General features: G+C 42.8%; 1 protein-coding gene across 1 annotated transcript; it reads right to left on the reverse strand.

The window, feature by feature from the left end:
• Nucleotides 1-859: 859 nt before the first annotated feature.
• TAS2R60 (taste 2 receptor member 60) lies at nt 860-13,552 on the reverse strand. The gene is given in 8 exon segments (XM_045793682.2): nt 860-999; nt 12,626-12,675; nt 12,677-12,740; nt 12,743-13,072; nt 13,075-13,355; nt 13,357-13,385; nt 13,387-13,515; nt 13,517-13,552. Coding segments are annotated over 8 exon segments (1,059 nt in total).
• Between the last annotated feature and the right edge of the window lie 1,279 nt (nt 13,553-14,831).

Raw genomic sequence — 14,831 nt, forward strand, 5'->3', positions numbered from 1 at the left:
GATTTTATTTATTTCTCTTGAGCAAGAGAGAGCAGGAGTGCACATGGGTGGGGGTGGGGGGGCAAAGGGAGAGGGAGAATGTCAAACGGACTCCACACTGAGCACAGAACCCAATGCAGGGCTGATCTCACCACTGTGAGAACATGACCTGAGCTGAAATCAAGAGTTGGACACTTAACCGACTGAGCCACCCAGGCACCCCAGCCATACCCCAAGGTTTTAAAAGAACCCTCATCCTCCCTTTTTTTTCTCTAGTGGTTGTATTGTTTTTTTAACATTAAACATTTGATCCACAGCTCGAGGTATGGCAATACCTTAATTTTTTTTTTTTCAGGGCTCTCCTGTTATCTCAGTATCAGTTACTGAACAATCCATTTGCTTCTGATCTGAAAGATTACTTTTATTTGTACTGAATTTAGACTAAATCCCCATATTGAATGTATTTGCTTTCTAGACTACTTGTTCTACTGGGTATAACTACAAACACTTAAATTTTGAGGTTCACACTATACATCAATGTATGATAGAGCTTATCTACCTTATTGTTTTCTTTTTTGGCTTCTTTCAACTTCCATAATAAACTTCGAATATGTTAGTCTTTTTTTCATAGGTTTAAAAAGAGGCAGTAAGTTGGCATTTTTATAGGTCCTACATTAAATTAAGAAACTCACTTAAGAGAGGTGCCTGGGTGGTGTGGTTGCTTAAGTGTCTCACTCCCATTTTCGGCTCAGGTTGTGATCTCAGAGTGGTGAGACTGAGCCCCTTGTGGGGCTGATGAAGTCATATACTCTAAGGAGAGGGTTATGTGGCAAGGAACTGAAGGAGGACTCCAGTCAATAGCTCATGAGGACCTGATGCTTCAGTCCAATAACTCATGAGAAACTGAATCCTGCCAGCAACCACACAGGTTTGCTGGAAAGTGGCTCCTTCCCAGATGAGCCTGAAGTTGAGTGCAGCCCGTGACAGTTAAGACATGCCTGGCTTCCCGATCCACAGAAGCTATGAGGTTATAATAAAGGTTGTTGTGAGCTACTAAGTGTCAGGATAATTTGTTACACAGCAATAGATAACTAACACATGCATACTGAGGGTATTCTGCATTTGAAGGTGTGTCTCTTATCTTCAGAAAGTGTATTTTTGCTGGAATATTAATTCTGGTCCTGCTGGGCCCTCTTACTCTCCTTCATGCTTCTTCTTTTCATTTTCTTTCTTGACTCTACCTGATCTCACCTGTGATTGGTAGTGATTTCACATAATTTGAAATCTGTGGATTACCTGTCTCTCATCTTCACTGAAAATAGAGTTTTCAGAGTCTTCTTTCAACTTTCTTCTTTGTTCTAAGTGCTTTCCAGGGAAAGGAGGGGAAAACCACTGATTTATGCAGCTGTGTTTATATTAGTACTTTATTGTTGTTTTAATTTGCCTTTTCCTGACCAACAGTGATAAGCTGCTTTTCACATGTATATGTGGCAATCTGTATTATCTATTTTTAATCATTTAACCACAATTCTATTAGCTTGCCTTTATTTTTCTTACCGATTTGTAGAAGCTCTTTGTATATTAGAGATAGAGCTTTTATCTTTTAAAAATGTTTGTAAATATTTTCTGGCAATCTGTTATTTGCCCTTTAAAATTGAAAGGACTTCAGTGGTCCCTGCATTTATAGAATCTTTTCATAAAAAAAATTTTAAATATTGGGGCACCTGGGTGGCTCAGCTGGTTACATGTCCAGCTCTTGATTTCATTTCAGGTCATGATCTCAGGGTCCTAGGATCAAGTCCCACATCGGACTCCACACTCTGTGGGGAGTCTGCTTGAGAATTCTCTCTCTCTCTCCCTCTGCCCCTCCCCTGCTTGTGCACACTCTCTCTCTCAAATAAATAAATCTTAAAAGGGGGGGGGGGGCGACCTAAGAAAACAGGGCTTTTCTAGATTGTAGAAGCTAAAGGCACGCATGCCATCCAAAAAGGTGGGGGAGAGAACAGTCAACATTTCTGTAACATTTAGAGGCAGTATTTCATGAAACAAAATGTAGGAAAAATTGAATTATCAAAAAAAGGGAGGTGTTAGAAAATTAAGTAACATCCAGACTAAAATAATCTATCTGCAATTTAGGATAAAATATCAGCTCTAACTATATTTTTGTTTTTCCCACTGTAGTACCAATATACTGCAACACTATGAAATGACCATTTTTTCCCCTCACTGATTTAAGATGCCTCACTTATCATATATAATTTTCCATGTAACTATTATCTGGAGTACATGTTGATATATTTGTCTATCCCTGCATCAATACCACACTGTCTTAAAGGCTATAGCACTAAGGTATTCTACTTCTATCATGTCTAGCCCCTGCTTCACATAAAATAGGCATTCATAAATGATTATTATTAATATCTTCATAATGTATGATGAAATTAGACTATAGACAAAAGTTAATGATAATAATAAGTTAACTATGCATTTTAAAAGTACAACAAACCCTGCTACTCTTTTATGTTTCCCTGTGTGTTCGAGCTCCAGGAGAACTAGTCCCTGCGGGAAGATCATTCAGATTCCAGTAGATGTCCTATTCTCCTGGGCTAACAATGTGAAAAGAGGAAGGAACAAAGATTAGCTTATACAGGGTGCTTTAGAAAGGGAGACTGGGTCAGTAACAAAGAGAAGTGGCACTTCACTGAAATTCCCATAGGAAGGAGCTAAGCTAGTCATTCACAGTTGCTTAGCAACATGTAAATTCACAAGAAAGAAGCAAGGTAAAGCCATCACAAAATTAGGCATATCTTACTCTTTCACTTACCCATTTATTGTTTTTACATTGAGTATTAGTCAAAGAGAAAGAGAATATAAGTTTGACCTCCAAAAATTAGCTGGTCAGTCAACAAAGGAAATACTGCTCAAACATAAGCATAAAAATGTAGTAGGTAGCCCAGGAATAAATATACAGACAAAAGTCCATGTGCTTATGGCTGAGTTCCAGGTGCAATAGAATTATTCTGTTCAATGTATCAAGCATTTTTAAGTGCTTCAGGGGACACATAGAAAAGTACAAGGCAGCCCATGCTTTCAAACACTTTAAAATATACTAGGAAGGGGCACCCAGGTGGCTCAGTCGGTTAAGCATCTGACCCTTGGTTTCAGCTCAGGTCATGATCTCAAGGTCATGAGGGTCATGAGATCAAGCCCTGTGTCAGGCTCCATGCTCAGCGTGGAGTCTGCTTGGGATTCTCTGCCTCTCCCTCTCCTTCTGCCCTTCTCCCCATTTGCACTCTCTCCCTAAAATAAAGAAAGAAGTAAAGTCTTTTAAAAAGAGTAAATAAAATAAAATATACTAGGGAGAATAAAACATGAATACAGATAATTCTACCACAAGACAGAATTCATCTCATGACTGAGGAACACCCCATTTATATGTCCTCAAAGGTCAGAGAGAGCAAAGCTTGGGGGATAGCAAACCAGAAAAGCTTCCCTGAAGAGGAAACATTTGAATTAGCCTTTAAAAGTTAAATAGGGGGGAAAATTAAATAGGATTTTCACAGGTAGCTGTGGGGATAAGAGAGCACATTTCAGTATGCCAGGGACGAAGCTCCAGGTACAGTGGGAATAAGGATAATCCAGATTTTGCTACAAAATAGAATTCTACTAGAAGAGACACAGAGAAAGATAAAATTATTGCCATATTGTGGAAGTTTGTGAATGCCAGGTTTAGGGACCCATGCTTCATTTCTAGGCGCTGAGAGGCAGTGAGAGTGTGGGTGGAATGGTTAGTTATGCCTTCAGGAGATGAATCTGGTAATGGTAGTTTTGATTAGGAGGAAGGGGAAAGCATAATGGAGCAAGTGGTGAAGAAGAAATTTTAGCAGTCCTGGTGAGAGAGGAGGACAGTCTAATCTAAACTAGAATCCACAGGAATGGGAAGAAGGGGACAGACAATAGAGACACTGTAGAGGTAGCAATTGAAGACAAGTTGCTAATTAAGTTCAAGGGCTCAGCAGAGATGGGGAGTGAAAATAATCTCAGAGGTGGTAAGCCTGATTTACTGGATATAAATAATAGAAGAAATGGATCCAATTGAACAGAAAAGGGGGCTGGTGGAGGGAAAGGAAGAGGGGGAGGATACCCATTTTGAACTCACTACATTTGAAATGTTCATGGTATGATCAGGTGGCAATATCCAGCAAGCGGAAGAAAACAGAGGTTTGGAGTTCTGAGGAAGGCCAAGGTTCTGATGATTGATTATTTGCATGAAGGTCATAAGTGAAGCTATGTGAGTAGATGTAAACACAAAAGGAAAGGCGCAGATGAATCTCCAAGAAAGAAGATGGCTGGTTAAGGACAGAGCCAGGGGTCAGGAGGATGAGCAGGTATGAGGGAGACACAAGAGGAGCAGCAGAGCGGAGAGAACCTAGTGCAGCATCACAGGACTTTCAGGAAGACCTACAGATGGGCAATTATGAGTGCCGCTCATTTGCCTTTTTAAAAAATCTTCTATCAAGATCAGGTTTTACTTCTGTAAAAGTAGTTTTAATGAGTTGTTTTAAAGAAATCACTTAGGAGGGAGTTAAGATGGCGGAGGAGTAGGGGACCCCTTTTTCAGCCGGTCCCCTGAGTCGAGCTGGATAGGTACCAGACCAGCCTAAATAACCACGGAATCAGCCTGAGACGCAGGATGATGCATCTGGATCTCTACAAATGAACATCTCCAGCGCTGAGTATTGAGGTACGAAGAGGGGAGCTGTAAACCGTGCACAGATATCGGAAGATAAACGGAAGGGGGAGGGAGCCGCCGCGTTTGGGCGCCGGGAAGCGGCAGCCACCTGCACGGGGGAGCGGGGGACACACAGAGGGCACCCGCGAGAGAGCGGACTGAGACCGGTGAGCCGTGAACGCGCGCGCGCCACCAGGCATCTCCCGGAACACCGGAATCCCGGTGTGCTCACGGGATCCAGACTGAGACCGGGAACTCCCGGAGCGCGCGCGGGGCGGCTGGCGGCTGGCGGGCCACCTGCACGGGGGAGCGGGCGGACTCGCGGTCGGCACCCGCGAAACAGCAGACTGAGACCCTGAACCGGGTGCGCGCGCCACCAGGCTTCTCACGAAACTCCGGAATCGAGGTGTGCTCACCGGGCATAGACTGAGACCGGGAGACCCGGGAGCGCGCGGGGCGGCCGGTGGCTAGCGGCATTAGAAACACAAAGGACAGAGACGCGCGGGCCGGTGGCTGGCGGCATTAGAAACACAAAGGACAGAGACGCGCCGGCCCTGGAAGTGAGGGCAGGGTCGCCGAGTTGGTGCGCACATCCCGGGACGCCGCAGGGTTGAGCAGCACCAACAGTAACAGAGTTAAAGTGGCCAGAACATCAGTGGAGAACGGGCCGCAATCCCTCTGTTCTGCGACAATGCAGCCTCTGCTGCTCTGACCCTCAGAAGAGGCATAGCCGGCCGCCAGGGAAAGCCGCCAGAGAACAAAAGCCTGGAAATACCGGCTCAGAGAGTGCCCATCCCCATCCTCCCTCGCAGGGGACACGGAGACTCTAACCAAACAGGGTTGCCTGAGTATCGGCGCGGCAGGCCCCTCCCCCAGAACACAGAAGGCAGGCTGAAAAATCAAGAAGCCCACAACCGGAGGCGCCTGGGTGGCGCCGTCATTGAGCGCCTGTCTTCGGCTTAGGGCGTGATCCCGGCGTTCCGGAAAGGAGTCCCTCATCGGGCTCCTCCGCTGGGAGCCTGCTTCTTCCTCTCTCACTCCCCTGCTTCTGTTTCGTTCTTGCTGACTGTCTGTCTCCCTCTCTCAAATAAGTAAATAAATAAAATCTTTAAAGAAGAAGCCCACATCTCTAAGATCCCTATAAAACAAGAGGCACGGCCTGGGACCCAGTCAATAATTTTGGGCTCTGGAAACCCCGCAACCTCTCTTCATCAGAATGACAAGAAGGAGAAGCCCCCCCCAGCAAAGAAAAGACAGTGAGTCAGGGGCCTCTGCCACAGAAGTAACGGATATGGATGTAACCAAATTATCAGAAATGGAATTCAGAGTAACAATGGTCAAGATAATGAGTAGACTTGAAAAAAGTATTCAGGAAAATATTACTGAGAATATACAATCCCTAAGGGCGGAAATGAGAGCGAATTTGACAGAAATTAAAAATTCTATGAGCCAAATGCAGGCAAAACTAGAGGCTCTGACGGCCAGGGTCACGGAAGCGGAGGAAAGGGTTAGTGAATTGGAGGATGGGTTAATAGAGGAAAAAATAAAATTAGAAGATGGTCTTAAAAAAATCCACGCCCACGAATGTTGGCTACGGGAGATTACTGACTCAACGAAACGATCCAATGTTAGAATCATCGGCATCCCCGAGGGGGTGGAGAAAAACAGAGGTCTAGAAGAGATATTTGAACAAATTGTAGCTGAAAACTTCCCTAATCTAGCAAGGGAAACAAAAATTCGTGTCCAAGAGGCAGAGAGGACCCCTCCCAAGCTCAACCATGACAGACCTACACCACGTCACGTCATAGTGCAATTCGCAAATATGAGATCCAAAGAAACAGTATTGAAAGCGGCCAGGGCAAAGAAATTTCTCACGTACCAAGGCAAAGGCATCAGAATTACATCAGACCTGTCTACACAGACCTGGAATGAGAGAAAGGGTTGGGGGAGCATTTTTAAAGCTCTTTCAGAGAAAAACATGCAGCCAAGGATCCTTTATCCAGCAAGGCTGTCATTCAGAATTGATGGAGAAATAAAGACATTTCAGAATCGACAGTCACTAGCCAATTTCGTAACCACGAAACCAGCCCTACAGGAGGTATTACGGGGGGTTCTATAAAAGTAAAAAGGCCCCAAGAGTGATACAAAACAGAAAGTCACAGCCAATACAAACAAAGACTTTACTGACAACATGGCAGAATTAAAAGCATATCTCTCAGTACTCAGCCTGAACATTAATGGTTTGAATTCTGGTTTCAAACGCCACAGGGTTGCAGATTGGATAAAAAGAAATGACCCATCCATTTGCTGTCTTCAAGAGACTCATTTCGAACCCAAAGATGCATTCAGACTGAGAGTAAGGGGATGGAGTACCATCTTTCACGCAAATGGACCTCAAAAGAAAGCTGGGGTAGCAATTCTCATATCAGATAAATTGGATTTTAAACTACAGACTATAGTTAGAGATGCAGAAGGGCACTATATTATTCTTAAAGGAAGTATTCAACAAGTGGATATGACAATTATAAATATATATGCCCCCAACAGGGGAGCAGCAAGATACACAAGCCAACTCTTAACCAGAATAAAGAGACATATAGATAAAAATACATTAATAGTAGGGGACCTCAACACTCCACTCTCAGAAATAGACAGAACACCCTGGCAAAAACTAAGCAAAGAATCAAAGGCTTTGAATGCCACACTCGACGAGTTGGACCTCTTAGATATATATAGAACACTACACCCCAGAACCAAAGAATACTCATTCTATTCTAATGCCCATGGAACATTTTCAAGAATAGACCATGTTCTGGGACACAAAACAGGTCTCAGCCGATACCAAAAGATTGAAATTATCCCCTGCATATTCTCAGACCACAACGCTCTGAAATTGGAACTCAACCACAAGGAAAAATTTGGAAGAAACTCAAACACTTGGAGACTAAGAACCATCCTGCTCAGGAATGACTCGATAAACCAGGAAATCAAAAATCAAATTAAACAATTTATGGAGACCAATGAGAATGAAAATACAACAGTCCAAAACCTATGGGATACTGCAAAGGCAGTCCTAAGGGGGAAATACATAGCCATCCAAGCCTCACTCAAAAGAATAGAAAAATCTAAAATGCAGTTTTTATATTCTCACCTCAAGAAGCTGGAACAGCAACAGAGGGACAGGCCTAATCCACGCACGAGGAAGCAGTTGACCAAAATTAGAGCTGAAATCAATCAAGCAGAAACCAGAAGTACAGTAGAGCAGATCAACAGGACTAGAAGCTGGTTCTTGGAGAGAATCAATAAAATTGACAGACCACTGGCAAGACTTATCCAAAAGAAAAGAGAAAGGACCCAGATTATTAAAATTATGAATGAAAAAGGAGAGGTCACGACGAACACCACTGAAATTGGAAGGATTATTAGAAATTTTTATCAACAGCTATATGCCAATAAACTAAGCAATCTGGAAGAGATGGAATCCTTCCTGGAAACCTATAAACTACCAAGATTGAAAAAGGAAGAAATTGATTTCTTAAACAGGCCAATTAATTATGAAGAAATTGAGTCAGTGATAAACAACCTTCCAAATAACAAAACTCCAGGCCCGGATGGTTTTCCTGGGGAATTCTACCAAACATTCAAAGAGGAAATAATACCTATTCTCCTAAAGCTATTTCAAAAAATAGAAACAGAAGGAAAGCTACCAAACTCATTCTATGAGGCCAATATTACCTTGATCCCCAAACCAGGCAAAGACCCCCTCAAAAAGGAGAATTACAGACCGATTTCCCTAATGAATATGGACGCCAAAATCCTCAACAAGATACTTGCTAATAGAATCCAACAGTTCATTAAAAGGATTATCCACCACGATCAAGTGGGATTCATACCTGGGATGCAAGCGTGGTTCAATATTCGCAAATCAATCAGCGTGATACATCATATCAACAAGAAAAGACTCAAGAACCATATGATCCTCTCAATTGATGCCGAAAAAGCATTTGACAAAATACAGCATCCTTTCCTGATTAAAACCCTTCAGAGTGTAGGAATAGAAGGTACATTTCTCAATCTCATAAAAGCCATCTATGAAAAGCCTACTGCAAATATTATTCTCAATGGGGAAAAGCTGGAAGCCTTTCCCTTAAGATCAGGAACACGACAAGGATGCCCACTCTCGCCACTATTATTCAACATAGTACTAGAAGTCCTTGCAACAGCAATCAGACAACAAAAAGGGATCAAAGGTATTCAAATCGGCAAAGAAGAAGTCAAAATGTCTCTCTTCGCAGACGACATGATACTCTATATGGAAAACCCAAAAGAAGCCACTCCCAAACTATTAGAAGTTATAGAGCAATTCAGTAACGTGGCGGGATACAAAATCAATGCTCAGAAATCAGTTGCATTTCTGTACACGAATAACGAGAACGAAGAAAGAGAAATCAGGGAATCCATCCCATTTACAATAGCACCAAAAACCATACGTTACCTTGGAATTAACTTAACCAGAGACGTAAAGGACCTTTATTCTAGAAACTATAAATCACTCTTAAAAGACATTGAGGAAGACATAAAAAGATGGAAAGATATTCCATGCTCATGGATCGGAAGAATTAACATAGTTAAAATGTCCATGCTACCCAGAGCAATCTACACTTTCAATGCTATCCCGATCAAAATACCGAGAACGTTTTTCAAAGAACTGGAACAAATAGTCCTTAAATTTGTATGGAACCAGAAAAGACCCCGAATCTCCAAGGAACTGTTGAAAAGGAAAAACAAAGCTGGGGGTATCACAATGCCGGACTTCGAGCTGTACTACAAAGCTGTGATCACAAAGACAGCATGGTACTGGCACAAAAACAGACACATAGACCAATGGAACAGAATAGAGAGCCCAGAAATGGACCCTCAGCTCTTTGGGCAACTAATATTTGATAAAGCAGGAAAAAACATCTGGTGGGGAAAAGACAGTCTCTTCAATAAATGGTGCTGGGAAAATTGGACAGCTACATGCAAAAGAATGAAACTTGACCACTATCTCACACCATACACAAAAATAAACTCCAAATGGATGAAAGACCTCGATGTGAGACAGGAATCCATCAAAATTCTAGAGGAGAACATAGGCAGCAACCTCTACGACATCAGCCAAAGCAACCTTTTTCATGACACATCCCCAAAGGCAAGAGAAACAAAAGATAAAATGAATTTATGGGACTTCATCAAGATTAAAAGTTTCTGCACATCCAAGGAAACAGTCAGAAAAACTAAGAGGCAGCCCACGGAATGGGAGAATATATTTGCAAATGACACTACAGATAAAGGACTGGTATCCAAGATCTACAAAGAACTTCTCAAACTCAATACACGAGAAACAAATAAACAAATCAAAAAATGGGCAGAAGATATGAACAGACACTTTTCCAATGAAGACATACAAATGGCTAACAGACACATGAAAAAATGTTCAAAATCATTAGCCATCAAGGAAATTCAAATCAAAACCACACTGAGATACCACCTTACGCCAGTTAGAATGGCAAAAATAGACAAGGCAAGAAACAACAATTGTTGGAGAGGATGTGGAGAAAGGGGATCCCTCCTACATTGTTGGTGGGAATGCAAGTTGGTACAGCCACTCTGGAAAACCGTGTGGAGGTCCCTTAAAAAGTTAAAAATTGAGCTACCCTATGATCCAGCCATTGCGCTACTGGGTGTTTACCCCAAAGATACAGACGTAGTGAAGAGAAGGGCCATATGCACCCCAATGTTCATAGCAGCAATGTCCACAATAGCTAAATCGTGGAAGGAGCCGAGATGCCCTGCAACAGATGACTGGATTAAGAAGTTGTGGTCCATATATACAATGGAATATTACTCAGCAATCAGAAAGAATGAGTTCTCAACATTTGCTACAACATGGACGGCACTGGAGGAGATAATGCTTAGTGAAATAAGTCAAGCAGAGAAAGACAACTATCATATGATTTCTCTCATCTATGGAACATAAGAACTAGAATGATCAGTAGGGGAAGAAAGGGATAAAGGAAGGGGGGGTAATCAGAAGGGGGAATGAAACATGAAAGACTATGGACTATGAGAAACAAACTGAGGGCTACAGAGGGGAGGGGGGTGGGGGAATGGGATAGACCGGTGATGGGTAGTAAGGAGGGCACATATTGCATGGTGCACTGGGTGTTATACACAACTAATGAATCATCGAGCCTTACATCGAAAACCGGGGATGTACTGTATGGTGACTAACATAATATAATAAAAAATCATTATTAAAAAAAAAAAAAAAATAAAATAAAGAAATCACTTATTATCAAGAGAAGCAAATACTATAGAGACATAAGAAGATGAAAGCTGATGGGGCGCCTGGCTGGCTCAGTCAGTAGAGCCTGCAACTCTTGACCTTGGGGTCGTGAGTTCAAGCTCCATGTTGGGGTAGAGTATTGCTTTAATAAATAAATAAACTTAAAAAGAAGATGAGGGCTGAGGATAACTTCACACTGAGGGATTAGGAATGCCTGTTTGTCCTTTAGAAACACATTTGAACAGAATGGGGAAGTAGAAGAGGATTGTAAGGGGTCATGGGGTGGTGGGCGATTCTCAGCAAGTTACTAATTAGCAGAATGGCCACTTGAGGGGGTAAAAGAGTTGGGGGGATTCTTTTTCAGGAAAGAAGATAAGAAGCACATTTGTTGAGGTAAGTAAGGACAATGAAGAGGGAAAGTTTGAAGATTCACATAGAAGTGGGAATCCTTGACTGAGCAGGGCATAGGAAAGAAGCAAAGAGAGCCATGAAAAGCCAACAGCAGGTCTTCTAGAAAACCTTCTAATGAAAAAGGAGATGAGGCTGAGAGGTTTTAAAGCAAACAAAGGGAAGGTTAGGGACCTTAGTTTGAATGGTTCAAGAGGTAACTGAGCTCAAGGAAGGTTTGAGAAGATCTGTGGAAGGCAGAAAAGCAGCCTGCACTCTTCACCAAACCAAACCCAAGTCTTTTCTTCTTAAATCTTGTCAAAGAGATACAGATGAACCACCCCAAGTCAAAAATTTCAGTAGTCTCAATATCAGCATAAAAGAAGTCACATCTGGGTTCATGGACCTTAACATTTACAAAACAAACTAATAGAGTAGGCTACTGCGGAGAACATAAGCACTAGATAAATCATAAACCCCTAGCTTTCATAGGGATCTCCAAAGGCCATCTGCAAATATACAAATCCCAGATAACACGTACTGCCACACACATGCACAAATTGACCGTGCTCTGTGAAGAGAGTTCAGACACCAGGAACTCTTGCATAGAAGACACAAAGCTTCACTGCAACAGACAGCTGGAAAACAGGGAAGTGATTTAAAAAAGAAAAAAGAGGGAAGGGAAGGGAAGGGAGAAAAGAGAAGAGAAAAAAAGGAGAAAAGAGAAAAGAAAAAGAAAAAAGAAAGGTGGTTTATAGTATGAAGCCAGAGGAAAACTGAGGTTCCAAATATCTTCTCCAGTCTGGGTCAACAGATAAAAATTGAACAATGTGTCAGGATCCTTGCATCCAGTTTCCAGAAGGGTAATTTTAAACTCCAAGAGACTGATCACAGGGAAAATAAAAGTTTCCTGATTCTTTGGCCACATCAAGTCCCACAGGGAACATAGCTGCATTAGCTACACTCTTGCTGAGTGTAAGTCAGTGATGCCAGCCCATTATCTCAGGACCTTCGATCTCACCTTGAAATCCTATTTCATTGAAGTTATTCTCCTAGTCATTAAATGTAGTAGAAAGGAAAAGAGCATTAAAAGTGGCGAAGAGATTTAAAGAAGCCATGTCCCATTGTACCATGCCCTCTGCAGTAGAGTCTCTGAGGTTTTTCATTAATTGCAACTCAAGATGCCCAGCACTGTGCACAGCAGCCCCCCTCCAGCACACCTCTCAGCCTGGGGTTGCTCAAGAGCAGTGACGGGGTGGGTGGCTGTGCACAAATAAATCACTGCCTGCCACACCCAGCGCCTAAGTTCCAAGATGGAAAAACACCTGCGGCGCTGAGCACCGGTGACAGAAAATAGGAGGTGAAGACAATAGCAAAGGAGATGAGAGCCAAAAGAATCTTGATGTGCGCCTGGACACTGGAGTCACGAAAGCTGCGATGGACAGCAGGGCCTTCTTAGTGTCTTTCCAGAGACATGAGCAAAACCATGCCGACAAGGAAGACAACAGTAAAGACTGTACAGGTAACAAGTTTTAAAGAGAAGAAGTAGGATTTCTCATGTGATCTTATAGTATTCCTAATGGCATTCCAAGATTGCAACCCTCTCCTTAAAAAGTAGAGATATAAGCTCTGGTTGCCTATGAAAATAGGATGGTGCTCAAGCTGGAGAGCCCCACAGAACCGAGCAGCATCCATGGAACCAACCCAGACATCTTCTGTTTTAGCCCGAGGAAGATGGGGAGGGTGAGGGTTGCGGTCTTCACGCAACACAAAGCACTGAGCTAGGTGAAGAACCATAAGGTGGCGGTGTTCGGTAAGTTCCATTGGAAGGCTAGGAACTGCAGTACAGGGTTGTATGGGAAGGCCACTGGATACAGGAAAATATAAATGTTCTTCCTCATCACCACCCACTGCAGATGGAGGCAAGAGGCCCTGGCTGACTAATAATTTATCACAAGGTTAACAGTGTTCTCTGTAGCAACCGTTCCATGCTCAGTGCTACATTGATGAAGCCATTGCTCACTGCCGTCCCCAGAAACAAAAAATAAAATAAGATGATAACCGGGGTGATGGCTCTCTTATCAGTCAGTCACTGGAGGTTCTGGAACCATGTCATCTCCATCCATCTCTCCTGTGGACAAGATGGGTCCCCAAGACTTCAAGATCTATTCCTGTTGGGTGACTCTGGAAGGTCCTGCCTGATGTTTGCCCCTCCAGCTGCCCGCAAGTGTAGAGGACAGAGCAGAGGACATGGACTATCTCCTGAGGGTAAAGAGGTTTCTTCTTCTCCGAATAGATGCAAATACTGCTAAGGCTCAGTTTCAAAAGTCCCCCTGCCTGCCCCCGAATTTGCCTGCCCTTCCTCTGCCTACTCTCTGCCCATGTCAACATTGGTGTGAATAATATACCAGGCAGGCACTTGCATTTAGCATCCCTTACACAGGAGGTTCTACTTCTCTAAGCTGACACTTACATGACTGCACACCTGCTGGCAGCTCTATGAAGAAATCCACAGAACACAACCAGAACACAACAGTCAGAGCTCACATTCATTGGTTGGTTGTTCATTCCAGGCATTGTTTTCAATGTTATCCAGTGTGTTAGTTCTCACCATGACCTTATAATATAGGTGCTTTGAGGATCCCCTCTAATAGAAAAATGAGCTAAATCTCTACTAAAAGAGGTTAGTTCAAGTCCTATAACTTGTCGTGACCATCAGCATCAAAAAGAACACAGGAGACAATTATATATTATGAGGCAGGTGACTTTTTTGTTACAACATTTTGTAATTAGTGACCTTTAAAGTGGCATTTCATGGAGGAACCCCTACCAGGATAGCAATAAAACCAATGGGATGTGGCTGAAAGAACCCTGGACAAGGACTCACCGTGAGTTACAGAGTATGTTGTTAGCCCCTCTGTGCCTCAATTTCTCCATCCGTAAGATGCAAAAAGTATCTGGGTTTTTTTTTTAAGATTGTATTTATTTATTTGTCAGAGAGAAAGAGAGAAAGCACAAGCAGGGGCAGCAGCAGTCAGAGGGAGAAGCAGGCTCCCCGCTGAGCAAGGAGCACGATGCAGGACTTGATCCTAGGACCCTGGGATCATGACCTGAGCTGAAGGCAGACGCTTAACTGAATGAGCCACCCAAGCATCCCTATCTGTTTGGGGTTATTTTAAGCTAGCTCTACACCCACCGTGGGGCTTGAACTTACACCCCCTAGATCGAGAGTCATTGTTCTTCCAACTGTGCCAGTCAGGTACCCCAAGTATTATCTGTTCTAATTCAAGATCGAACTAGAATCTAAGACTAGAATCTCAGTTTTGGGAGTGAAAGAAAACATTAAAATAATTTTATAAAAGAAAGAAACAAGGCCTCAAATTATAGATTAAGAGTCTCAGCTAA

Source organism: Ursus americanus, chromosome 3 (genome assembly GCF_024610735.1).
Source record: "Ursus americanus isolate L20-20 chromosome 3, mUrsAme1.1.p, whole genome shotgun sequence".
Taxonomy (NCBI): Eukaryota; Metazoa; Chordata; class Mammalia; order Carnivora; family Ursidae; genus Ursus; species Ursus americanus.